General features: G+C 40.4%; 3 protein-coding genes across 3 annotated transcripts in view; 2 read left to right on the top strand and 1 right to left on the bottom strand.

The window, feature by feature from the left end:
* LOC134672559 (ATPase family AAA domain-containing protein 2-like) overlaps positions 1-12,126 on the bottom strand; it is a 31,755-nt gene extending 19,629 nt beyond the window's left edge. The window contains exons 1-9 of the mRNA XM_063530501.1: positions 11,795-12,126; positions 11,402-11,483; positions 10,451-10,532; positions 10,017-10,144; positions 9,599-9,789; positions 9,257-9,349; positions 7,587-7,744; positions 1,759-1,835; positions 285-410 (exon numbers count right to left, since the gene is read on the bottom strand). Coding sequence (XP_063386571.1) covers positions 285-410; positions 1,759-1,835; positions 7,587-7,744; positions 9,257-9,349; positions 9,599-9,789; positions 10,017-10,144; positions 10,451-10,532; positions 11,402-11,483; positions 11,795-11,887 — 1,030 coding nt within the window. The 5' untranslated portion in view covers positions 11,888-12,126. The remainder of the gene's footprint in view (positions 1-284; positions 411-1,758; positions 1,836-7,586; positions 7,745-9,256; positions 9,350-9,598; positions 9,790-10,016; positions 10,145-10,450; positions 10,533-11,401; positions 11,484-11,794) is intronic.
* A 579-nt stretch (positions 12,127-12,705) lies between these two features.
* Positions 12,706-14,321, top strand: LOC134672558 (BLOC-1-related complex subunit 6). The gene has a single exon (XM_063530500.1). The coding sequence runs from the start codon at positions 12,817-12,819 to the stop codon at positions 13,537-13,539; it is 723 nt and encodes a 240-aa protein (XP_063386570.1). The 5' UTR covers positions 12,706-12,816; the 3' UTR covers positions 13,540-14,321.
* A 2,897-nt stretch (positions 14,322-17,218) lies between these two features.
* Positions 17,219-26,940, top strand: part of LOC134672600 (monocyte to macrophage differentiation factor) — a 67,453-nt gene continuing 57,731 nt past the window's right edge. The window contains exon 1 of the mRNA XM_063530553.1: positions 17,219-17,562. Coding sequence (XP_063386623.1) covers positions 17,398-17,562 — 165 coding nt within the window. The 5' untranslated portion in view covers positions 17,219-17,397. The remainder of the gene's footprint in view (positions 17,563-26,940) is intronic.

Here is a 26,940-nt window from a genome sequence, read left to right as displayed (position 1 = left end):
CTGCATGTATACTACAGAAAACGGGAACCTGCAAAAAACCGTACCCGCAAAAAACTGGACGTCAGTGGAAGGTATCGTCTTGGGTCGTCCCAAACGTTTTTCGTCAAGTTATTAAATTAGTCCTATTCTGCTTTCGTCACTCATTCTACATTGAAAGCCACCGACGATTGTGACGAATGTAGAATGAGTGACGAAAGCAGAATAGGACTAATTTAAGAAATTGACGAAAAACGAATGGGACGACCCAAGACGATACCCAGTGGGAAACAGCTGTAAGAACTGACCTCGGCCGCGGGTCTCGCGCTGCGCGATCTGCACGAAGGCCGGCTTGGGCGGCCGCGAGCGGGTGGAGCGCCGCGGCGCGCGGCGCAGCGTCAGCTCCGAGCTGGATTCCGATGACGACTCCGTCACTATACACACACCCACGCATTTGTTACAACATTTCACGGATTCGTGAAAAATCGCTGCGCAGATTTAATACTGACTATACATAAACGCCCCGGGTGTATCCTTAAACTACGTCCAGGACCCGGGTATGTTCTTAAACCACGTCCAAGACCACCGGTGGACGGGCAGCAGCGTCCCTCAAATTCGGTGTACTCGACTGCGATCACCAACCCGCCTGCCAAGCGTGGCGATTATGGCATTCACCCCCCAAAAAAGGGGCAGGCCTATGTTCAGCAGTGGATATCTTATGGCTGAGATGATGATGATGATGATGATACATAAACGTATCCATATAAGTAATGTTTTTTGATTTCAATGAATTACAATTTCAATCGGGACGAGGGTTTTAAAATCTCATCCACATGGAATCCAGCCATTAGTAAATGTAAGCGGAAATTAATATCGGCAGTCGATAAATCGAATATCGTTAGTGATGTGGGTCGACAGAGTAACATCCCTAGTGCGCAAAACGTTCAAAGTGATAAACAAGATCAAGCGCGGAAGTCCATACAAAGAAAAAAAAATCAAGTGTGGGTAGTTCGAAAAACTCGCGCGGCTAGAAGATGTTGATGTCAACCTTAGCCAGTCTTCTCCGAGACCACTGGGATAACGCCGTCTCCAAAACGTCGGATGTAAATCTTAAAACTTAAATACGCGATTAAGTCCCGTTGTGTAATTTAATAATGTTTAAAAAACATAGTATTAAGGCCACCAAAATCACGTTTTTGGAAATGTTCTGACAAATGCTCACCTTCACTCCACAACCCTCCCCTAAAAATTACAACTTTATGTTATTAGTTGCAAAGCTCCTATTGCATTAAAATATAGTCAACTTCTAGAACCCTTTTAATAAATCTATGTTATTCCAATCTTTAACTAATTTGAACACATAGTAATTGAATATAATTATGTTATGGTTTTAGTATGGTCTACACACCTGAAGATTATGTTGTCATTACCAAATATATCATATTCGTTATAATGTTTTGTTAAAGCACTTTTGAAATTTTACAAGATCATTTTGCTAAACACAGTGGAGATACGTTAGGGAATGTAAGATAGAAAATATGTAAAAGAAACTTTAAGTGCTTTGTAAAACACTATATAACATTAAAAAATTAAGGACTATACACAACGAAATTTGTATCAATCATTATTTAAACTGGAACAAACACAAAACGAAAAAACATATAAAAACAACACGAAAACAATTTTCAAAAAATCTGTACAATGAAGATGAAGTTTCAAAGTGACAACCTGTCACATCCACAATCATAGACCATTAAGTTCCAAATAGAAAAGGTTACATACCTGTGTCTTGTTGGCTATCCTCTTTCTTTTGCCTGCGACGACCGCGCCCTCTAGTGGACCGAGCAGGGCCTTGATTGCTACAATAAAATAAAATAAAGCTGGTAAAATCTAAATTAATTTCAAGACACCCTGATAGATTTCTCACTAACAGATGAAATGAACAAAGTAACCCATATAACCATTCCAGTCGCAGAATCATCAAAGTGGTAACTAAATGTCAGATGTGTCGTAACAGAGTCCACACAATGTGTCTAGAATTGTTTCGAAACAAAGTGTCGTCGCCGTGTGTACACTTTTCCGTAACAAGGTGTCGACACATTTGTGTGCACTTTGCGTGCGGTTTGCGACTAAATCTGACAGCAAATTTGTGACAGCAAATGTCAATATAAAATACCTCTTGAAAACCAAGGTTTGTCAAACTACTATTAGTGTCTCGTGTGCTCGTAAGTAATTCTAGTAAGTCATCATGGGCGATGCAAATGATAATAATCGACCAAAACCATATAAACACCCAACACCCGTCAACCTTTTACAGAAAAGTTTTTAAAGAAATGCAATAAGCTACTTAGGTCAGCCAACGAATGCTACAAAAAGTTGTAGAGGGAAATGCTCGGAACACAATTTTTGACTTTGTAACTTGGTTTGGGCAAGTAAGGAGGTGAACATATCAAAAGTCCCCGGCCGTAGCCCTTGAGCGGGGGGGAAGAGAGGGGGCTTTGTTTGAAGGTCCCATTTTCCGGTTTTTCGATTATATCTCGGAAACTATGCATCTTAGCGACATGGCCATTTATACAAAATGAAAGTTAATTTAATTTGTTACAAGTTTATTCAGTCAATTTTTTCGATATGTTGAATAGTTTTTGAGATATCCGCTCTTGAAAGTTTATTTAGGGCTCTCAATTTTATCTTGATATATCTACATCAGTGAAGGTGCTAGGCCGTGTATGGTATCGTTTTCGTATAAATCTGGGTTGCTGAATCCATTTAAGGTATCACATTGACACCATTCCACAAAATTAAAAAAAAATCTTTTTAGGGTTCCGTACCTCAAAAGCAAAAAACGGAATCCTTATAGGATCACTCGTGCGTCTGTATGTCTGTCCGTCTGAATACACAAAATAGTTCTTTACCTATAGATGACAGGAAAACCTATTAGAAATGTGCAGTCAAACGCGAGTCGGACTTAATGTACGGAACCCTTAATACGCGGGTCCGACTCGCACTTGGCCGGTTTTTTTAAAACTCCTCTTGACGCTTAACCGCTGAACCGATTTCGTTGAAATTTGGTATAGAAATAGTTTGCGTCCCGGAACAGGACATAGGATAGATCTTATAAGCAAAATCATCTTTTGAAGGTGTGAAAAGTGGCGTGGAAATTTGTACGGGAAATCAATAACCGCTGAACCGATTTATATGAAATTTGGGATGGTCTACATCTTTGATTTAGTTAAAAATGATAAAAAAAAACATGACTTCAAACCTAAACTTAAACAGTATTAACTTCAAGAAGTCACTTCTGAATTCCCCCCTACACCTCATTTCACACATTTAAAGGATGATTTTTGAGATAACTTATTATGGCCTGTCTCGGGAGTTAAAATATATGTGTACTAAATTTAAATTAAAACTGTTTAGCAGTTTAAGCGTGAAGAGGAGTTTAAAAGAAAGTATTTTGATAAGTTTATATGTTTTTACTTTGGAATGGTGTCAATGTGATACCTACCATAACTAAATTTGGTACTGCGAATTTATACGAAAACGATACCAAACATGGCCTCGTAGCTTTACTGTTGTAGAAGTCAAAATAAAATTGAGAGCCCTAAATTCTTATTACTTGGCCAAACTTGTGTAGAAGGAAAAGGAAAAATAAAAGTCTTCGGCAGGAATATAAGACACAAATATATATTTTTTTTGCGTTACTATTTCAATCATCAAATATAAACATACCTTGATTATACAGGGTTACTTTTTTACCGGTACAATAAATTTTACCACATCATTGGTATCGATAATAGATCACATTGCACAAATATTTTTTTTTTATTATTTCGCATCAATTAATTTATCCTTCACCAATTTAGTAACTTCTGGTTGCACTAATTACAAGGTGTCAACGGTATGAAATCGCGCGCGATGACGTAAACAAACAGTTACCAGTTAGTGCTTTTGCTAATTGATGCGCAAGGCATCCACATTTTCTAGTACTTTAGCGGATAAGTTCGGGCATTGGTATTTTTGTTTTTTTGTTTCCAAATAGTAGTAACAAAGAATGCTGGTATTTTTTATTTTTAGCAACAATTACGTATGTTGATTTATTGTACTGGTAAAAAAGTAACCCTGTATTATTCTAGTGAGATTCTCAAAGATAAACAAAAACATTTACTTAAAAAATTACAACGTCGAAATGTCACGGAACTTGTGAGGGTAATATGTGAAAAATAAAAACTTTTATGACAAAAAAATCTAGACACAATTTAAGAAGCATCCAATTGCGTCGAGGAATCATCTGTATTTTTGCTTGTTTCATTACCTCCTCGCTTCTTTTTTTGTCCTTTGTATTCTGTAGCAATTTGTTGGATCTGAAAATAAAGATAACTTGCGTCGTCACGGATGTCGATTTATAGGTTTTAGGGAGTGCAGAATTCGAAAACGATGATTATTTTATAATCCAAGATGGCGGCTACGTATTTTGTCATAAAAGTCGTCATGAATATCGTTTTATAGGTTTTAGGAAGTGCCGATTTCGAAAATGATGACCAGTTTGGAATCCAAGATATGTGCCGTGCACTTTGTCATAAAAGTCGTCATGGATATCGTTTTATAGGTTTTAGGGAGTGCAGAATTCGAAAATGATGACCATTTTGGATTCCAAGATGTCTGCCGTGCACTTTGTCATATAAGCCGTCATAGATGTTGATTTATAGGTGTTAGGAAGAGCAGATTTCGAAAATGATGACCATGACTAATACAACGACATCCATGTCGACTTTTAACATAGTGCATGGCCGCCATCTTGGATTCCAAAATAGTTATTATTTTCGAAATCTGCGCTCCCTAAAACCTATAAAACGACAGCCATGACGACTTTTATGACATATTGCATGGCCGCCATTTTGGGTTCCTAAATGGTCATCATTTTCGAAATCAGGGCCCCCTAAAACCTATAAAACGACACCCATGACAACTTTTATGACATAGTGCATAGCCGCCATTTTAGATTCCAAAATGGCCATCATTTTCAAAATCTGCGTCCCCTAAAACCTCTAGAACGACATCCATGACGACTTTTATGACATAGTGCATGGCCGCCATTTTGGAATCCAAAATGGTCATCATTTTCTAAATCGGGGCCCCCTAAAACCTATAAAACGACATCCATGACGACTTTTATGACATAGTGCATGGCCGCCATTCTGGATTCCAAAATGGTCATCATTTTCGAAAGCGGGGCCCCCTAAAATCTATAAAACGACATCCATGACGATTTTTATGACATAGTGCATGGCCGCCATCTTGGAATCCAAAATGGTCATCGTTTTCAAAATCTGCGCCCCCTAAAACCTATAAAACGACACCCATGACGACTTTTATGACATAGTGCATGGCCACCATTTTGGAATCCAAAATGGTCATCATTTTCTAAATCTGCGCGCCCCAAAACCTATAAAACGACATCCATGACGACTCTTATGACATAGTGCATGGCCGCCATTTTGGAATCGAAAATGGTTATCATTTTCGAAATCTGCGCCCCCTAAAACCTATAAAACGACACCCATGACGACTTTTATGACATAGTGCATGGCCGCCATTCTGGATTCCAAAATGGTCATCATTTTCGAAAGTGGGGCCCCCTAAAACCTATAAAACGACATCCATGACGACTTTTATGACATAGTGCATGGCCGCCATCTTGGAATCCAAAATGGTCATCGTTTTCGAAATCTGCGCCCCCTAAAACCTATAAAACGACACCCATGACGACTTTTATGACATAGTGCATGGCCACCATTTTGGAATCCAAAATGGTCATCATTTTCTAAATCTGCGCCCCCCAAAACCTATAAAACGACACCCATGACGACTTTTATGACATAGTGCATGGCCGCCATTTTGGATTTCAAAATGGTCATCATTTTCTAAATCGGGGCCCCCTAAAACTTATAAAACGACATCCATGACGACTTTTGTGACATAGTGCATGGCCGCCATCTTGGAATACAAAATGGTCATCATTTTTGAAATCTGCGCCTCCTATAACCTCTAAAACGACACCCATGACGACTTTTATGGCATAGTGCATGGCCGCCATTTTGGATTCCAAAATGGTCATCATTTTCAAAATTGGGGCCCCCTAAAACGTATAAAACGACATCCATGACGACTTTTATGACACAGTGCATGGCCGCCATTTTGGATTCCAAAATGGTCATCATTTTCGAAATCGGCACTCCCTAAAACCTATAAATCGACACCCATCTCGACTTTTATGACAAAGTGTTTGGCTACCATCTGCATTTCTATTATTTTTACGTACAAAAATGGCCCCCTGTCAACTTCCAACCGAGATTTAATCGATAATTTATTCGATTAATATTCAGATTAATTCAATTTCAACCTATGTTAGGTCGACTAAACTAATCGCGATTTAATTTGAGGATTAACTTTTTTTATTCCATTAATTAGTCGAATAAACAGTTAATCTATTAAGTCCCATCTCTGACCACGGCATTTTTACACTTTGAGAATATCTGAAAACAAATGAACACAAGGAGCCATTTTGTAAATCCAGTAACTTTGTTATTACTTTTGACAGCGCGTGTCATGTGTCTACACAGAGTCGACACAAAGTCGAAACATTTGCGACTACTTTGTGACTGCAATATTTCTCAGCCTTAAACCATATTTATACATCATAATTAACAAGTTTCGTAGTATGTAAAGCGTTATTTCTGTTATTTAAGTATAGTATACGCATCGAAGTACTAAAAATGCATCAAATAATATAGTTATGAACACAGGCACTGAGAAGTAAACAATTTCATTTCCGGCTAAACTAAAACAATGTGGTGGCGCGTTGATTATATTACACTTAGTTTATCAAATCACTCGAGCAGTTTAATTCCCCATTATAATTTAAGTCCTATTGTAATATAAATGCAAACAATATATAATTACGTCTTGTAATCGGTTTTAGAGATGGCGTATTAATGTCACTTATTTTTATTTAACTATTTTTCCATCTGACAGTTTCCATTTGACAGGAACAAAATGAACGAATGATATTGGCAGAAAGTAGTCGCAAACTCGAAACAATGTGTGCACACGGCGACCACACTTTATGTCACTTTGTGTCATGTGTCGACCCTTCCCCATTTCTGGTAACTGTGTCGACACGGCGACGACTCTGCGACTGGAATTGTGACCGAAACAGACGGTGTCGACACAAGATGTGTCTACACCGCGTCGTAACGGCGACTGGAAATGGTTGTATGGGAAGCTTATGATTTCACAGCTGTTCAAAAAACATCATAACGATATTTGGTAACATTTAACTAAGACCTGATTTTACTAAATAGGAAATCTACACATAATTACCTCGAGAAGAAATTGCCGCGCGAAGCAGATCGCTCCGGGTTGGCCGAGGCACACGGCCTCTTTGCCTCGGGTAACGCACATCTATAGACAGACTGAGCTGCTACGGTGAACCATTTATTTCGTTCGTTCGTTAATTTGCCTCTTTATCTCTCGAACAAGCAAGAGTGACAGAGGCAGATGAATTAATTTCGATTTTAACAGTGGGTTGCCTGTTTTGATTTATATCTAACCTTTCACTATCCTGTCCGTTTTCAGCTGGCTGCTCGGGCGCCTCCTCTTTCTTAACTTCACTCGTATCCATATTGGCATTCTCATTTTCCTCGGCAGATGGCTTCTTCTCAATCACTGTCTGGTTGTTATCACCTTCCGAATCTGACTCTGTGGCATCCTAATAGAATTAATTTTTATTAATTTAATGTAATCAAAGAAGGCTTAACTTAATTTCTTAAAGTTAGTAAAATTAGTCTTAAGTTCAAACCCTGGCCAGGCCTATGGAACTCTCCGCGCGAGCTCGGATTAATACCTACGAATCTGCTCCCGTTCACGGTAGAAAAGCAAGCCAGTTGGTTGCCACACGCGCTCACGTACGCACGTCACCGCGCGCCGCACTGTCAATTTTTACGATAGTTACAAGCTACCTACGAAGAAATTCAATAGTAGGTAGGTACCTAACCTACCTACTATTGTATTTTTTAGGGTTCCGTACCCAAAGGGTAAAACGGGACCCTATTACTAATACTTCGCTGTCCGTCCGTCCGTCCGTCCGTCCGTCCGTCCGTCCGTCCGTCTGTCACCAGGCTGATTCTCACGAACCGTGATAGCTAGACAGTTGAAATTTTCACAGATGATGTATTTCTGTTGCCGCTATAACAACAAATAGTAAAAACAGAATAAAATAAAGATTTAAATGGGGCTCCCATACAACAAACGTGATTTTTGACCAAAGTTAAGCAACGTCGGGAGTGGTCAGTAGGTACTTGGATGGGTGACCGTTTTTTTTTTTTTGCTTTTTTTTTGTTTTTTTTTGCTTTATGGTACGGAACCCTTCGTGCGCGAGTCCGACTCGCACTTGCCCGGTTTTTATTTAATTTAACATGTAATGTTTATTATACTGTATGACAAATGTACAGTTTTAGATATCTATCTATTTGAAACAGGTAGCAAATTTTTAATTTATTTTGGTAAATGTTTATTTTAACGACAGTAAGTTAACTTTACACCGGAAAGTGCCTACTCATTTTTGCTCTGGTTAACTGGGCTTTCTATTATTTTTCTTTATTGTGTAATATTAATCTCTATCTGGTTTTAACTGGGCTTTCTATTATTTTTCTTTATTGTGTAATATTAATCTCTATCTTTTGCGCGCGGTGCGGGGAGCGGCGCGTTGAAGGTCGCTCCATTGTATTTTTGTGTAGGTATCAAAACGGTAGGTATTTGCGTTTTGTTTGAGAGAAAAGTATCTGTTCGTAAGAACTATTATATAATCTGTGCCCTGGCTCGTACCAAAGTGTTGTTCGGAACTTATGTATGAAATATCATTTGATATTTACCAGTTACTTTACGGTGAAGGAAAACATTGTGAGGAAACCTGACTAATCCCAATAAGGCCTAGTTTCCCCTCTGGGTTGGAAGGTCAGCGGGCGCAGCACGGTTCTATTTTTATCGACTATCACTATGCGCGTCCCTTTCGCACTTACATAATTGTTAGAACGTGACAGGTATGGTGACAAGGGATAAAAACGCCACCGTGCTACGCCGCCAGATGGCAGTCGCTTTCGTAAAAACTAGTGCCTACGTCAAATCATGGGATTAGTTGTCAAGCGGACCCCAAGCTCCCGTGAGTCGTAGCAAAATGCCGGGATAACGCGAGGATGAAGAATTAAATTAGTCTTAGCCTTACATTAGCCTTTTTGTTGAATCTAGCTGAGGTCCTTCTCTGGCGCGACAGCTGTGTGTCTTCATCTGTGTTTGTTGGCGGCGGGATGCTGTGAGACTGTAAGTAATGAATCTTTGAAATTTCCAATTATTTGTTGAGTAAAAGTTTAGATTTTTTTTAAGTTTGTGGGTTTTTCTGATTCAGGATCGTAAACTGTCTAAAATAGTTTTCCAATATATCCTTTATTGATCGTCACGTTTTTATACTTCTACGCCCGTAACTAGAGCTACGCAAACATGCTCTTATCGGATTAATACCTATAGTCGATATACTCAACGATTAAACCTAAATTAAACCATTACATACCTGTCCAACTGCCACCATTTTCTTGCTAGAGACCCTTGTAGCTTCGTCTCCCGATGTGAACTCATCTGAGGAACTAGACCCAGGGAACCCATACAAGTCCGGGTATCCCTTAACTTTCAGCTCATTGGTGATCCAGCTCTCGTTGAAGTTGTGGTGCAGCAGCTTGCGCTTACGGCAGCTTCGTCTGACATCTGCGAAAAATAAAAAATAAAATTAAGATCAGAAGAGACAGTAAGCGAATGCTCACGGAAAGCATCTCTATGGGAGGAATGGCGACGTGTCGTTAAACGAGCCGCTCAAAAGTCTACATAACGGTCACGACCACTCTGTCAAGAGTGTAACGAAGAAAAAAAAATAAAAATAAAAATTTTATGCCAGAGAACAAAGGCATATAGATAGAAGCAAAATCAAGTCTCACTTTGTTGTATCGGTTTGTCTTCGCTGTCCTCCATGTAGTTCTTCCTCGGGCCGCGGCTGTTGTGAATGCGGAGGCTCCGGTTGGTGGAATCATTGTCGTCTGCGAAGAACACTCGAACTTGGCGCGAACTATGATCAAAGAGATAGGGCAAGAGGTTACAAGTTGTGACTTGTAAACTCTACAAAAGCAGGCATTAATAGCCGGGTCCACATCCTGAATGTTTATAGTCATTATTATTTAGTGAAATAGGCTCTAGTCATCAAGATGTGGAAACTTGCGCGTGTTATAAATTGATGTGAAGTGATGACTTACTTGAGTAAAAATGATTCAGTAATATGTTACCTGTGGTTAATTTACCTGTCATAGAGTTTAATAATTGTTCAATTCAATTCATATATAAAATACCTGATTCGAGAATGCCAGAAATAACTTACCGTCTAGAATATTTTTCTTGCTCTGTGTCACTCTCCGGGAACACAATACGAGGCATCTTTATAGTGCGACGTCTTCTGCTATCTGTAAGTACAATTTAATTTTAAAATTACTCTAGACCAGCGGTCAACAACCTTTTAGCAGCCAAGGGCTACATGTTGTTGTCTGTCCTAGGGCACCCCGGAGGTGCATAGGAGGCTACATAGCAAGTACAAGGGCTACATAGCAGTTAACAAAGTAGTCGCGGGCCACACTTTGTTAATATGTATGACTTTATCAGACATTGTCATTTGTCAATATTATAATATACAAAATAGCCAGGGAGGCTTGCAAGTGAGAGGTTCGCGGGCCACTGGTTGCCGACCGCTGCTCTAGACTATAGTGATGTCACACTTTGAACAACAACCATATTACAGCTTATTAGATTTCATATCATGTGATATGGATTTAATGTTGTAATAGTACTTGCCACATAATTATAATATTACACATTGATATTATTGAGAATCCATAACATTTAGGTATCCATTATGTAAGATTTGTTTTAAGACTACAGAGAGTCACTCTGTTTAAACATACTTACTCTTATTTTGAAAATAATAGTTATGAATCCATACAGCCCATAAACCACCATGTACTCAAGTTACAATTAAAAGCAACACTACCAGGGGTGCGAAACTCCTGACTTGGGCCAAACTCGGCTCAGCATTGTTGTGAGCAATTATTAGGGTTGACACAACTTGACGCTTCTTTGCATGCACAACTAGAGAAAGATAATGGCTTGAATTATGACAACCCTAAATAGCCGAAAGGGATAGGTCCATATATTAGAAAGGTACAGCAAGATTCGACCCTCAACCACAGTCAAACTTCGGTTTTGTAGGAAGTTTCCTTTCTGTACAGCAGAATTTATTCTATGACACTTCAATAAACTTAATTATTTATCAACTTACATTTCTTGGTAGGCCAGTGTTGTATTTTCCTTGTAACTTTATACTGGCCACTCCTCAGCTCCCTTTGTGACCAATTGGAAGCCTACAAACATTAAATAAGTCTGTTATCATTTATAAATACCAACTACTGTCATGCCAACTCAAAACAAAGTTACCATTGAATATATTGCAACATAAAGTAACAAAGGATGGTTGCAAATTAAATTCATGCTTATATTGAACAAAGGAAGGTGTAAATCACAAACTAAAACTACACCATGGGTTAATCCAATAGGATAGCGCTTGTAAGCTCATGCGTGAATGCATTTTGGGGTGCCAACAAGGATCAGGGTCAGGCGAGGTAGTGGCGTACACAGTGAAGTTCCAAGTAAATTATCATTGAGAACAATTCACCTTCTCGTCAGACACACTGCCGACGTCGTTCAGGCCCTCGTTCCCTTCCTCCACCTCCCCGTTTTCTCCATTACTGCGGCGGGTTTTCACCATCGCAGTTACTTATTTCACTCACGTCAACTTACACCCAAAACCCCATAAATTCGTTATGTAACTCACAAACACGGTTACATACACGATTGTCTACTAAAAACACTGTATAAACACTGGGTAAAAGAAATGAACACGACAAAGAATAAAGCAATTCATCCGCACATGTCGCTGTCGACCAACGCCATGTTAAACGACCGACCTGTCGAAACGAGCACGGCCCCAGCAAAATGCGATGACACACTCACCGATCAATCTCGCCTTTTGCTTTGTATAAATAATAAAACACGAAACTTTTATAACTCAGTCATGGTGATATTAACGCAAGATTTAAGAAAGGATTTCCGAAAATCACAGACACACTCGCTACTGTACCGCCTATGAGTTTTATGTTTTTATTGACACTTTGACAACTGTCAAATATTCCCGCAAAGAAATTTTATTCATGTAATGTGATGAAATAATTCTAAATATATGATTAAAATATGTAATACATTTGTTGTTAGTCTCTGAATAAAAAGTTGAAATTAATGCATGGCAATTTATAATTAAATCTACTTAAATACTTTCTGTATCCGATAGTACACCATGCAATGCTAGTTTCTAATAGCTTATCATATAATAATAAATAAATACGTCTATTACGTATTTATTGTTTAGTTTTTAGGTCATTTTCTATAATATTTTATACAAATACGAAAACTCACGAACTCAAAGCATATTGAAGCGTTTATTCAACGCTATTTAAGCCATGGGTTTCACAGCTAAATTATTTTCTATTTTATCATTCATTCATTCATCAATCAGTCATAATGAAAGTCAATGCCTTGTTATCATTTACGATTTGTATAATTATTTTGTATTGTATTCTCAATAAAGCAAAACATTATCCATAATATTACTACTACAACAAATTAGTAACTAAGAAGATAATGGCTGAAGGAACAAATAAACCCAGTTCTCCCGACGTGGAGGACCCGCCAAATAAACAAGATGATATGGATGATGAGATTTCTGCACGGATGACGGCTTCCTACAGCGAAATATCGTTTCACTCGGACCAGGGTCCTGCTGAACAGCCAGGAAATTCACCCGGTCCGTCCCGGCCGTACAATTTGCCATCAGAGAACCGTAAACAGGAAAGAAATCCTCTAAACATAGATGGTCATGTTAGGTATGAAGGAGACATGACACATTATGTAGCAGATGATTTAGAATTTAAAATAAAGCTGTCTAGTCCTATAACTAAGCGAGGTGAGACTCCAGTGTTTGGGAGTTCCAGTGCTTCTAGATCCAGTACACCATCAGGAAAGCTCTACAGACAAATACTAGCCCCACAGATCGGACAGATTGATATCACAGTCCTGAATGATTTAGAATATGAAGCTCAAAGGATTGCTCAGTCTGTGGATAACTTAATAGAGAACCTGTCAAGTATACTGCATTCCAACTCATCATTAACTGCCGAGAATATGGAAGTGTACAAAGATGCAGTCGGGAAGACTTGTGATGCAATGGACAATAATATCAAGAGCATGTACACTATACTTGCAAAAGGGGAGGAGGTATCGCAGGCTATGATCCCTGTACAGGCACAGGCTGCTAGAATAGCTGAAATAAAAAGACTACTACAGTTATTTGAGAGCATGTTTTAGGTTTTTAACAAATTATTACTTTGATGCCTGTTTGCAGGCAAGACAAGCATAATAAAGACATTATACCCACCTGCTGCTGCCTTCATAAAATCATGGAGGTCATGGAAGCTTTAAGGCTTGGAAGATTACTTTGAGTGGTGTGACAAATAGAGTACTAAAAAAATGTATAGCAAAATTTCTCATAGTAGTAGTAATGATTGGGGGTTCACAGTGAGATTAATTGATACCATGACTGGTTACCTCACATATGCAAATTATATAGAATTTGGAAAATTTGCTTGAGAGCAGGTGACAACATATGTGAGAGTAGGCTCACTTATCTGATCATAATAAGAATAAAAAATAGAAATCAATATAGTGCTGAATAAGAGTATGAATGAAAATGATCAAAGTTAATCAAGAAATTGACTTGATTTGTGACATGTATCAAGCCCTTATAAATATAGAGAGTTGTTTTAAATTCAGAGATTCACAGTTACCTAGGAAACTCCTAAAATAAAAACATTAATATTGTTAGTTGGCTTATAAGTTTGAAATTTAATATACTTGTACAATGACTGAGTGATGTGGTCACTATTCTCAAACATAGAATAATAATAAAATATAGACGATCAAGCAAATCTTGTCAGTAGAAAAAGGCGCGAAATTCAAATTTTCTATGAGACGATAACCCTTCGCGCCTACATTTTTCAAATTTGCCGCCTTTTTCTACTGACAAGATCTGCTTGACCAAGTTTAGGTATCATTATCTATGCCTAATGTTAAATTATTAAGATATGCTTATTTAAACGATTATTTGTTAATAAAAATTATTTCAATATTATAAAATTTTAATTTTATTGATATTAAATTATATCATATCCATACAACAAAATTATTTTTTTAAGCCTTATAATAATAATAATAATAACCCCGCGGGGGCAGCTTGTGGCGAGCTGACGGTGAGTGGCGACACCGCGGACCCCTATTCCAGAGGGCCCTGTCATCTGGCCCTCGCCTCTGTGCTTGCCTTGATTGGCCGGCCAGAGTGGAGTCGCAAGAGCGGGACCTATGCTCCAGGTTGGAAGTGTAAAATGTCATAACGCCGGCGGCCCTTGAACGGATTACCGGGATCTGGCTACCGCAGACTCACCTCTCGACAACCTCACAGCCGCTCCAAAGTGTTGCCCTGTTGTCGCACTGTGCGTGCGGCCATTGCGGGGCCCACTCAATGAGTTGGCGAGTCACCACCTGTCTTATACAATTTTGAGACTGATTGTCACGGCAGGTGTCCGCTAGTCTCTCCCATAGCCCATTATCCAGTCCATCCAACTTTCAAATCTATAGCCCATGACCTTAGTTCCCATCGCAGCACAAAAGTGCTGCACTGCAATAGTCTTTGCACCTGGCGGGCACCATCTCCGGATGTATGACATTGTGCGTTCGGGGATGGTATCCGCCATGTGTATCCCTTGCTTTTAGATTAAAGTGTCTTAAAGGGCCTCTGCGCTGTTGGCTTCGGCCCCACGTACGCCTCCCAAAGGTCCGGGACCCCATGGTCCCGAGATATGGAAAAGACATACAAATAATAATAAATAATAAAATCGTTTATTTCGACCAACTTAGGATCATATTACATTGATATTAAAATTAAGATTAAGATTAAAATAACTTATTTACATTAAAATTAAAATAAATTAAATCATTACATTCTAACTTATACTAAAACACCAAACAATAAGAGCCTTAGAGAGGCTTGGACACCAGCACGTGAATCATATGACAGTGATTCAGGTACTGGCAGTCAAACCTCTCTGCGAACGCCCCCAAGATGCCGTTGGAACTAGCCCGCACTCTGCGCACCAGGGATGTGCAGCGTTTCCTCATTGTGGTGTAGAAACAGTCTACCCTGGCCTCCGCGAACATCCCTGACGCACTACAAAAACTAGGTAGTCCCATCAGCACCCTGAAGGCGTTATTATATTGTATACGAAGAGCGTTGTACTGCTTTTGCGTATAGCACGCCCACAGATTAGCAGTGTAAAAGGTAGTACAGAAAGCTCTAAAAAGAGTTTTTTTCACCTCAGTGGAGCAACTAACAAATCTGCGGGCCACCATATTCGCTCTAACACACAACGCTCTCCGTTCCCTTTCAATGTCAGCATCATCTTTCAAGTCAGAGGTTACTACATGCCCAAGGTATTTGAATCGGTCCACCCTATTAAGTGGAGTTCCGTTTAACTTAATAGGAGGTACTGGTGGTAGTTTTTTACCTCTAACTTGAAAGACCATGCATTCACTTTTCTTGACATTATATGTCAAACCGTGACTGAGTGCATATTTCTCACATATATTTATGAGCTTCGCCAAACCACAAGGAGAGGCACTCAGCAGCACCATGTCGTCTGCATAGCTTATGTTATTCAGACAAGTATCGCCAATGTGGCATCCGACAGTAGTGCTGCTGAGCTCCTCTAAAAGTGCGTTGATATACAGGTTGAAGAGCTTGGGCGAGGTCACCCCTCCCTGCCTCACCCCACACTCCAACCTGTATGGCTCCGAATAAGCGCTTGACCATCGTACTACATTCCTCTGGTTTAGGTACCAGTATTTAAACATTCTACAAAGCTCAACCGGCATTTTCGTGTTCTTTAACTTCCGCCAGAGGACGTCGTAGTTGACGAGGTCAAACGCCTTCGATAAGTCAAGGAAGCATGCATAAATACATGTGCCTCTCTCTGTGTAGTGCTTGACAGTTTCCTTAAGACACAATATGGCAGTTTCCGTAGAGAGTCCAGGCCTGAAGCCGAATTGATTTTGATGTATATCGAGGTACTTATCCAATTGTGTACCAAGCAGACTGTCCAGCACTTTAGCTACCACTGTCGCTAGCGAGATCGGTCTGTAGTTGGTTTTATCACCTACATCACCACCCTTATCCTTGACAATTGGTACTACCACAGTCCTCATCATTGCCTCGGGTAAGTACGCGTGACTAATGCAGACGTTGTACAACAGAGCGAGTACCCTCGGCAAGTGAGGGCCTGCATTCCTCAGGTGTTCAATACTGAGGCCATCGTGACCAGGAGATTTTCCACGCGACATAGATTTTAAAACCGCAGCAACATCTTTCGCTGTAAATCTAGTTTTAATCTCCTGGTCACTCAACTCATCCTCCAGTAATGAACATGTCAACTTTAAGGGTGACGCCACAGTAAACTGTTTTTGAAATAAACTGGCTATACACTTATGCTCACTAATGCCCTCAATACTCGCAGGAAGGCCAGGTTTACTGTTTAGGTTCTTCGTGGCTTTCCAGAACCCACGAAAGTCACGCTTAGAATGATGAGATGCAAGGATATCCATCCTTATCTGGTCAGCGTGTTTTTGACACCATTTCAGTTTCGCTTTAAAAATACCTCGGCTTCTCTGCATCTCATCATAATAATAACCTGACTCCGGTCTCCCATACCAATTCCACAACCTAAACTTCTCCCGGGCCTCCCTGTGGGCCTCACCTACATGTTATAAGGCAAAGGGAATATATTTCCCATATGATTTTGAACTTTATGGCAAAATGATAGGGTTCACCATCATAGGAGAACACCCCTTGTCATAGATAATAATCGATCTTCCGTTGTTTGAATCATTCATTCACTCTATTTTATGTCAGTTCAATTTCATCATTCATTTTCTCAGACGTCAAGCTGAATCGACCAGCGGTGGTCGCGCGTAATAAAAATATTAGGAGATCGTAGGTATTGAACCAAAAATGTAATTCGAATAAACAACATGATTTTGGACATTTCTTCAAAGTAACCCGTGATGTTTTTGGTCACCTAACCATTTAGTTTCTAGTTCGCCGCGGTGAATCTTAAAATGGGCGACGTTCTGAGTTTATTTTCTGTGATAATAATGAAATTTAAAGCTAAGTTCAATGAAAGTAAGATTTATTTTCAATGGGATATTCCATGGGAGAGAATGAAGAAGGTGAAATGGATGAACGAGCGAGCGTCACCGGATAGAGCCTACGTTCCTACGCTGGTGAGTATTTCAGTTAGGGCTATTGTTTTTATTTGGCCAGAATATAATCTTCCGCGTTCCGAAGTATTGCGAAACTATTTATAGTGAGCTCTTAGACAGCTCTATTAGATCTATAATTAAGACCGATCTTGATTACGCGCACGTCCTATGGTTTTGGATCATGTGTAGGGTGGCACTGGTAATAAGAAACATCAGGTGTAAGCTATATATAACTCTTTACTCTGCATTTACTTAATCTAGTACATCATACCAGCTGACCATGCAACTCTTTGAATGTCATTGTGAAATGATAAAACCCAAATTACAGATAGATTAGGTGTTACTTATATTTTTGAAACATCTGCCAGTTAAATATTACCATTTTTTGATGCGACACCTACGGGTTTTTTAAAGGCAATTCACATTCGTTTCACATAAAAAATTGGGTAATGTACCCTTCAAACGCGAGTCTCACTCGTACCTCGTACTTGGCCGATTTTTCTTACTCCAGTTTGGAGTAGTTATGAGATATTTTCTTCTTTGGTCTTGAGGGTTTATTTTGCTATTGCTACTCACCTTCTATGTAATTACCCTGTTAAAGCAGATATTCAAACATGCAAGACATAATTAAAAAAAACAGACTATACTAGACAAATACTAAATAATACATTGATCAGATTTTATCAGTAATCAGCATAAAGTCAGCATCAATTTCCAAGCAGGTGAGATGTTTAAAAAACCTGACAAGTGCGAGTCAGACTCGCCCGCCAAGGGTTCCATACTTTTTAGTATTTGTTGTTATAGCGGCAACAGAAATACATCGTCTGTGAAAATTTCAACTGTCTATCTATCACTGTAACTATAACCATAATAGGGTCCCGTTTTACCCTTTGGGTATGGAACCCTAAAAATGTACCAAACACTGTATTATTATGAGAATAAGGGCCAGTAGCACCAACCACGGTCAACCGACTGATCAATGTCACGCAGAAGAGATCTATGAAACTTCACATACAATAAAAGTTAGTGAACCCTTTAATGGTGACACACGGTTTGGTAGAACCAACCCTAAGAGTCAACTAGAGTGATGTAGTGGCATAGGCAATAATTAATATACACTAAATTAATTATATATACATATATAATTATATATAATATTTTATATACCTAAATAAACTGCATAATAATCAGAGCTCGGCGGGGGTGAGCTGTTTTCAGAGTTTGCACAACATGGACATGCCTTGATTGATTGATTGATTGATTGATTGATTGATGGACATGCCTTGTCATTCGACGGTATATGTGGTGTAATTTAATAACTAAAAAAAATATTTTATTGAGGCTGCCTTTCCGCTACGATCTTTACGTCGCCATTAAAACAAATTAATTTTATAGCAAGCTTTTTTAGTAAACCTCTTCAAATAATATGTATATCCATCTATATGCTAATATTAAAGTTTATTTGTACATAAGTCATTGTCATTTTAGTTTAATTATAATAAATAAAGTTTTATTTTCATATTTCTTTCTAAGGTGTATCTATATTAATAGCTACACTTGACATAAGTGACGTCAAAATGGCTCACCCCTGCCGAGCTCTGATAATAATACATTCATAAAAACTAATGAAACGAAGTAATAATAGTTATAGGCCGCCCGTATTGAAAGCGAGGACCTACAACTATAATAATAGTTAAAAAAAAACCGGGCAAGTGCGAGTCGGACTCGCGCACGAAGGGTCCCGTACCACAATGCAAAAAAAAAAAAAACAAAAAAGAAAAAAAAACGGTTACCCATCCAAGTACTGACCCCTCCCGACGTTGCTTAACTTTGGACAAAAATCACGTTTGTTGTATGGGAGCCCCATTTAAATCTTTATTTTATTCTGTTTTTAGTATTTGTTGTTATAGCGGCAACAGAAATACATCATCTGTGAAAATTTCAACTGTCTAGCTATCACGGACGGACGGACGGACGGACAGCGAAGTCTTAGTAATAGGGTCCCGTTTTACCCTTTGGGTACGGAACCCTAAAAACTAAATCATTATTACTATTAGATCTCATTACAGGGGTGTCATTGTCACTGCGTGACAAAACCCCTTTATAAAAGATTAATTAAAAAAACCGGACTCGCATTTCTAGTTTTAGGTTTCCGTACATAAGTCCGACTCACGCTTGACTGCACATTTCTAATAGGTTTTTCTGTCATCTATAGGTAAAGAACCATTTTGAGTATTTTTTCAAAATTTTAGACCTAGTTTTGGAGATAAAGGGGGGGGGGGGTGGTCATTTTATGCCTATTTTCTTAAATTTTTTTAAATTTTTTTTTATTATGCATGGGTTTACTCATGGCCACAGACTAGCCGAGGCGTAGACGTGGCCTACGATGGAGCGAGCTCGCCCAGAAGGTGCCTGTTCACTCTTGATTTGAAGGTTGCCGGGTTATAAGAGCACGGAAATATAGACGCCGGCAAGGAATTCCATTCCTTGGCAGTGCGCATAAGGAAAGTAGAAGCAAAGCGCTTAGTGCGAATTGGCGGAATATCTACCAAGTAAGGATGGAAACCGGCCGTGCGTCTAAAAGTCCGATGGTAGAATGGGGACGGTGGAATGAGCTCGTGTAGCTCTTGGGCACACTCCCCGAAGTGCAACCTGTAGAATACCGACAGGCTGGCGACTTTCCGCCGATGGGCCAAAGTCTGAAGCTTAGCCGTTAGCTTCTTGTCGCCAATCATCCTCCTGGCTCTGCGCTCCACTGAGTCCAAAGCGGCGAGTTGGTATTTAGCTGAGCCATCCCACAGGTGGCTGCAATACTCCATACACGACCGGACTTGAGCTTTGTAAAGTGTTAGAAGCTGTCCAGGTGTGAAGTATCGCCTCACCTTATTTAGGACGCCCAGCTTTCTGGCCGCAGTTTGTGCTTTAGACTCAATGAAGCTGCCGAAGCCGAGGACTGAACTCAGCTCCATGCCGAGGAGTTCCAGGCTGTCGGTAATAGGTACAGATGCACCCCGGAAAGAAGGAGTCAGGTCGAATGGACTCCGTTTAGCGGAAAATAGACACGCCTGCGTTTTGGAGGCATTGAACGTGACCAGATTGTCATCACCCCACTGGGAAACGAGACTAAGGGTCAAGTTCATTCGCTCAACCATGGCCTCTCTCTGTGAACGTATATCCTCCCTGCTGTCCCTTGCACTAGCCAAATATCTCTCAACAACCGTACTGTCATCTGCATAACCTACAATGCTGGGTTGCAGCATGTCGTTAATGTGGAGCAGGAAAAGGGTTGCGGAGAGAACAGACCCCTGAGGAACACCGGCGTCAATGGCCATGAGGTCCGAAGAGCAGCCATCAATAACTACTCTGATCGACCGTTCACTCAAGAAATCGGATAGCCAGCTACAAAAATCAGCAGGGATGCCGTAAGCAGGAAGCTTGCTAAGGAGACTTGCGTGCCAAACCCTGTCAAAGGCCTTCGAGATGTCCAGTGAAACAGCAAGCGCTTCACCGTTCCTCTCGATGGCCTCGCCGCAGCAGTGCGTGACATACGCTAAAAGATCCCCAGTAGACCGACCTCGGCGAAAGCCATATTGACGGTCACTGAGCAGATCATTTGCTTCGAGGTATGCCAGCAGTTTGCCGTTAAGTACCCTTTCCATGACTTTACAGAGCATGGAGGTAATGGCGATTGGTCGGTAATTGCAGGGATCAGCACGACTACCCTTCTTGGGTACTGGCTGCACGTTTGCAAGCTTCCAGGATTTCGGCACCGTTCTTGTTTGGAGAGAGAGGCGGTACAGGCGTGTCAGTACAGGAGACAACTCAGGCGCACACTGCTTTAGTACACGTGCAGGTATACCGTCTGGTCCATTGGCCTTATTCACGTCAAGATTCAGCAGAGCTCGGCGTACCTCTTTTTGATGTATAGCAATTCTCTGCATAGAGGAACTGCAATGAGGTAGCGTAGGTGGAAGTTTTGAGCCTGCATCTAGACGTGAATTGCTCGCAAACAGAGAAGCAAACAAGTTAGCTTTCTCTGTCGCGGAGTGGGCCAGTGTCCCATCAGGTTTCTGCAGAGGTGGCAATGTGGGTCTGCAGAAGTTGGATTCGACCGCTTTCGACAGGGACCAGAACCGCTTGCTACCAGGAGGGTAGGAGGCGAGTTTGGCCCCTATTCGACTGACGTGGTCGAATCGAGCCTTTCGAAGCACCCGTTTGCAGGACTTGGCAGCTGAGTTAAAGGCTTTTTTCTTCGCGCAAACCCTCTGTGCTCCAGCTTTGGTATCGCGGGCTAGTACCCAAGCCTGGTATGCAGACTGCTTAAGAGCCTCGGCTCAAGCACAGTCCGAATTGTACCATGCTCGGGTCTTGTGATCGAGCGATAGGTCGGAGAACGGAATGAAATATTCCATTCCCTGCCGAATCACATCCGCAACAGCCTCAGCAGAACACGAGGGGTCACCCGAAGAAAAACAGACCTGCTGCCAGGGGAAAGACGCAAAGAAATGCCGCATCTCATCCCAGTCCGCTGACTCGTATCGCCATACTCTCCTCGTGCCCCTAGGGCAGAGATCAGGAGGAGAGTGGATCGACACGGATTTCACCAGACAGTGATCGGACGATCCTAGCGGAGCTGAGACCGAAACCGAGTGCCTGTCTGGATCAGTTGTCAGCAGAAGGTCAAGGCAATTGGGTGTATGGTCAGTAACATCCGGTATCCGCGTCGCAACATTTACCAGCTGGGTAAGGTTTAGGGATACAGCAAATTTGCGCGCTTCCCTCCCAGCGTGGCAAGTATTCTTGTACGGGAACAGCCACTCCTCGTGGCGGGCGTTAAAGTCCCCAAGGAATACGAGTTGAGCCGCGGGGTACCGCTGTTGGGCTTTATCTGCCATCTCAGTAAGGTGGTCAAAGAGCCTAGTTGTCTCCTGGTTTCCGCTGTGCGATCGGTAGACACAGGCATACAGAGTTTTCTCTGAGCCCGAGTCGACCATAATCCACAAAGTGGAAAACCCGGCAGCCTCAAAGCAACGGAGACGCTTGCAGCAAATGTCGTCGCGGACGTACACACAGACCCCAGCACGTGCTCTGAACTTATGTTCCAGTGAGTAGCCTGGGTAGTTGAGGTACGACGCGTCCGCTGGGGTTTTGATTTGCGTCTCCGTCAAAAAGAATAGGTGCGGTTTTTCGGTTTCAAGATGGTGGTGGACCGGATCGATATTTGAGTGCAACCCCCTGATGTTGGTGAGGTGCACTTTCAATGGGAGGAAGTGCAGCCGGTGTTTAACCCTATTCTTTTTTCTTTTTGTTTTCATATTTGTGGAGTGTGGGATGGGTGAAAAAATGCCTGTCGAGGTGTTGCGTTTACCAATTGGATCACTTGAGCTAATCCGGACAATGAGGAGCTCACTTGGAGACTGCGGGGACGCCCGAGCCCCCCTGAAATAACCCACCGGGTCCTCCCGTCCAGTCGCCAACTGGCACGGTGGAGCTATTCCAGGATTTTTCGCTAGGTGGCGGGGCAGCCTCTCGCACGTGGCTGTCGTACAATTGGGCCCCCAACTTCCTGCGGTCGGCCACCGGCAAGACCGTGCCTCGGATCCCGCTACCCTCCAGCGAGAGCTGCTCGGCCCGACGTCACTCAAGGATCCAAAAACCGGCATTATGCAACACAACTGACAGCAAATCATCCCCCAAAGGCACTGGTACTCCCGCTCATAGACGAAACGCAGCAAGGCTGCTTGGCGCCTGACTCCGGCGGGAGGGTGGTAGCAAACCAGGCGGCCCCTTGCGGGACCTACCACCGCTGGTTTGGACGTAGTTTAAGGACATACCCGGGTCTAAATAACTTCGAACCTATGTATTTTAAAATTATATAAAAAATATGTCCATCTTTGGGTCACTAATTTACATATGTGCACCAAATTTCAACTTAAATTGGTCCAATAGTTTCCGAGAAAACAGGCTGTGACAGACGGACAGACAGACGCACGAGTGATCCTATAAGGGTTCTGTTTTTTTTTTGAGGTACGGAACCCCAAAAAAGAGTCAACTGCACCAGTGGCTGCATTAATAAACAAAGCATACTACTACATATAACTAAAACGAAATAATTCAATTACAATTTAGCATATTCATGTATTTAGACCTCATTGAGTATTTTATTCAAAGTGGATATTGTATTCAGTTTGGATAATCTAATTAGTAATAGGTTAATTAGACTTTGATTTAACAGTACTGTATGATAATGCACACAGGCCATTGAACTTATTTGACAACTCTTCACTTTGTTGTCAACCAGTCAAGTAAATAGCATTAATAATTATACAACAGACAAACTAATAATGTAATGAAATCTTCCAATTCAATTTTAATCAACTTTTATCCTCCTAAGGCACTGGTCCCACCGCGAGCTAGTAAGCTATGAGCTATCGGCTATAAACACGAACAAAATATAAGCACTCCCGTGTAAATAAAAGAGACACGGCGATATTTATAACTCACCGCTGGGCGAGTAACTATAAATATCGCCGTGTCTCTTTTATTTACTTACTAGCTCGCGGTGGGACCAGTGCCTAAGGCCCAAGGTCCTACCTATAGTACTTATTCAGATCAATGAAATTTAAATCATATTCGATTGGAACAGAGTTAAATGACATAAAATTTCGAGTGAAACCCCTTTTCTACCCTACCTAAGTATTATCTAAGTACCCCTTTGCCTATAAGGTACTTGCACCTAATAAGTCCCAGTTTTAAAGCATGCTCAATTTCAAAATTTCATACTTTTATAAGTGTAAATGAGTTTAAATTTCTCGCCCATGTTTGGTTAGTACCATAGACAAAATTGCAAGTTCATATCAAAAATGAAAAAAATAAAAAATTAAATTAAAAGTGGGCCTTATTAGGCGCAAGTACCTTATATGTATTATGATTGTTATGATTTTTATTAATTATTACCATATTAAATGGTTCGTATAATGACATGGAACTTTGCAAGTAAACATTATCCAGATTACGATCCAATAATGTAGTAAACTGCAGTCGTGTGGAATCCATATTGTATGGGAATCGCGAATAGGAAGAATTTCGTTTGTGTTGTCGATCGCATAATTCATCCAGAGACTTACGATCCAATAATCTATTGCTTGAATATTCAATTGGAGTGGTAGATAAATTTTCTATTTTTCGATGTTGACGGTGGACCTTTGGAGATTGAAGTAGAACTTTTAAGTAGCCGCTACTAGACCTCGTAAGTTTAGAGTCAATTCGGATCAAATGATTCATATTTGTCAAACTCGAAACTTGTTTTTTTTTTTTTTTTTATCTGCGTATTTAGAAGGAGCCTTTATCTATGGGACATGTCGGCTCCGTTGGGCCTCTACATTACATTACTCTACATTACATTAGTGTTGCTAGATATCAAAGAAATGGTACACGAACTTCGCATGTTTAGATAGGGGTTCCGCCAATATCGACTGGAAAACCCCAACATCTGTTGCTGTATAGCCCCCTATAGCTTCAAATAATTGTGCCCTCTTGTCCCGAGTCCAAACTCGAAACTTAAGGGGAGACAGGGGAGTAATGTACACTCCAGTAAATACATTATATTCCATACAAAAATTACCAATATTATAAATGTGAAATTAATGTAACTCTCTCTTCTCTCTTACCTTTTCAAGGCTTAACTCATATTAAACCACTGTAAACCAATTAAGTATTACCCTAATAGACCATAAAACTGGTATCATTAAAGCCCAATGATTGTTTAAATGTTATTGTGGCACACATGTTTGTTGATAAGGATCCATAAATATTGCTATCAGTCATGCTTTTGAATATTGTGTATGTGTAATGAAACTAATGATACTTTAATGATAAGGCCGCTTCAGACAGCTTAAAGTGTTTAAGTTAATGCCCGCCTACACTTACACTTTGCGCGCGAATCGCGCAGAAAATAACTGTGCTAAAACGGGGGTATATAGGAAATCATGACATAGGTATATTATATTAGAAGTTATGTAAATATAAAAATCAGTTATTGGCAAAAAATTTATTTAATTGTATTTACTTTATACCTACAATACTATTTATCTAGAAAATAGGTCGAATGAAAAAATAAAAAAAAATACACGTGAGATTATGTGCGGGAGGGGGGTAGCCAAAAACCTCATCAAATATAACCTAGGGAGAGGGGCGGTCAAAAAGTAACTGAAAACACCTCGCGTGATTAGTGCACAAGCCCATAGGGATTTGCAGTTTCCGATATTTGTCCAGTTGTGTAACGGACAATACATACACCAAATCAGCAAATCACAGATCAGATTGTATAATATGATAAGGGTCATAATACCATCCGTGATTACATGTAATGATATCTGTATACATAATATACCTACTTAATATTGCGAAAACAACTAATCTATAGATAATCGCGTATTCAAATAACAGAATAGACGATTATTTACCTATCTATTGTCATGATGGGAAGGTAGGTAGGTATAACGGGATAACAAAGGATTATACAAATATACAGGGGATTTATACATATTAATTCGTATTGTGTATCAAAATCTTTCATACCATAGGTAGGTAAATAACCAACATTCCAATTCAATTAAATCCACATCTTTGAACACACTGAATGTATATACCCAAAGGAAACTACCTACCTAATCGTATTTGTGTGACCCATTTAACCCTTTCCGTGCTATTGGCGGTCTACTTTCGTAACAAATTACGATAGCATCGAGGCGAAAGGGTTAATGTCAAACGATTACTATACATTAAATGGACATAATTACAGAAACTTTTTCCACCCGAAACTATTGATAATAGGCACTTAATGATCGTGTCCAAAATATGCTTTAGTTTAGACATTAGTTAGTGTTACTTACTACCTACTTGTTCCTATTGTTATTGTTAGTGTTATAGTAACAAAAACCAATTATGCCTACATTGTTTGACACGTTTCATGTCTGAAATCCGGCGTGGCTGGTCTAGTGATCCAAAAGACAGCCCTGTGAGCCTTTTTTAGGGCTCGCCTCATCTCTTGACGCCTAAAAGGCTAAAAGCCTTTTTTTATTTCATTAGTAAAATAGGCTTTTAGTCTTTTAGGCGTCGTGAAATGAGGCGAGCTGTAAAAAAAGAGGTAACAGGGCTCGAGTTTTTTGGATCACTAGGCTGGTCGCTAGTAGGGAACCATGAGTAAATGTATTTTACGGCCTAGTGCCGGAAGATAACTTCGCTTCCTGCCCTGCCGCCACGCCACTGCAGACGATAATACAAGAAAACCCCCCGATAACAAGTTTTGGCGCGATGTAAGCCTCCGAGATATGTACCTACCTAAAACTTATTATTTTTCCGCCTTAGATATGTATTCTGCCCAAGAAAATATCGTCG

This window comes from Cydia fagiglandana, chromosome 17 (genome assembly GCF_963556715.1).
Source record: "Cydia fagiglandana chromosome 17, ilCydFagi1.1, whole genome shotgun sequence".
In the NCBI taxonomy this organism is placed as follows: Eukaryota; Metazoa; Arthropoda; class Insecta; order Lepidoptera; family Tortricidae; genus Cydia; species Cydia fagiglandana.
This window is presented reverse-complemented; position numbering and strand designations above follow the sequence as displayed.

Coding starts and splice junctions, on each gene's coding strand:
- LOC134672558 (XM_063530500.1), top strand. CDS start 12,817: ATGGCTGAAGGAACAAATAAACCCAGTTCTCCCGACGTGGAGGACCCG.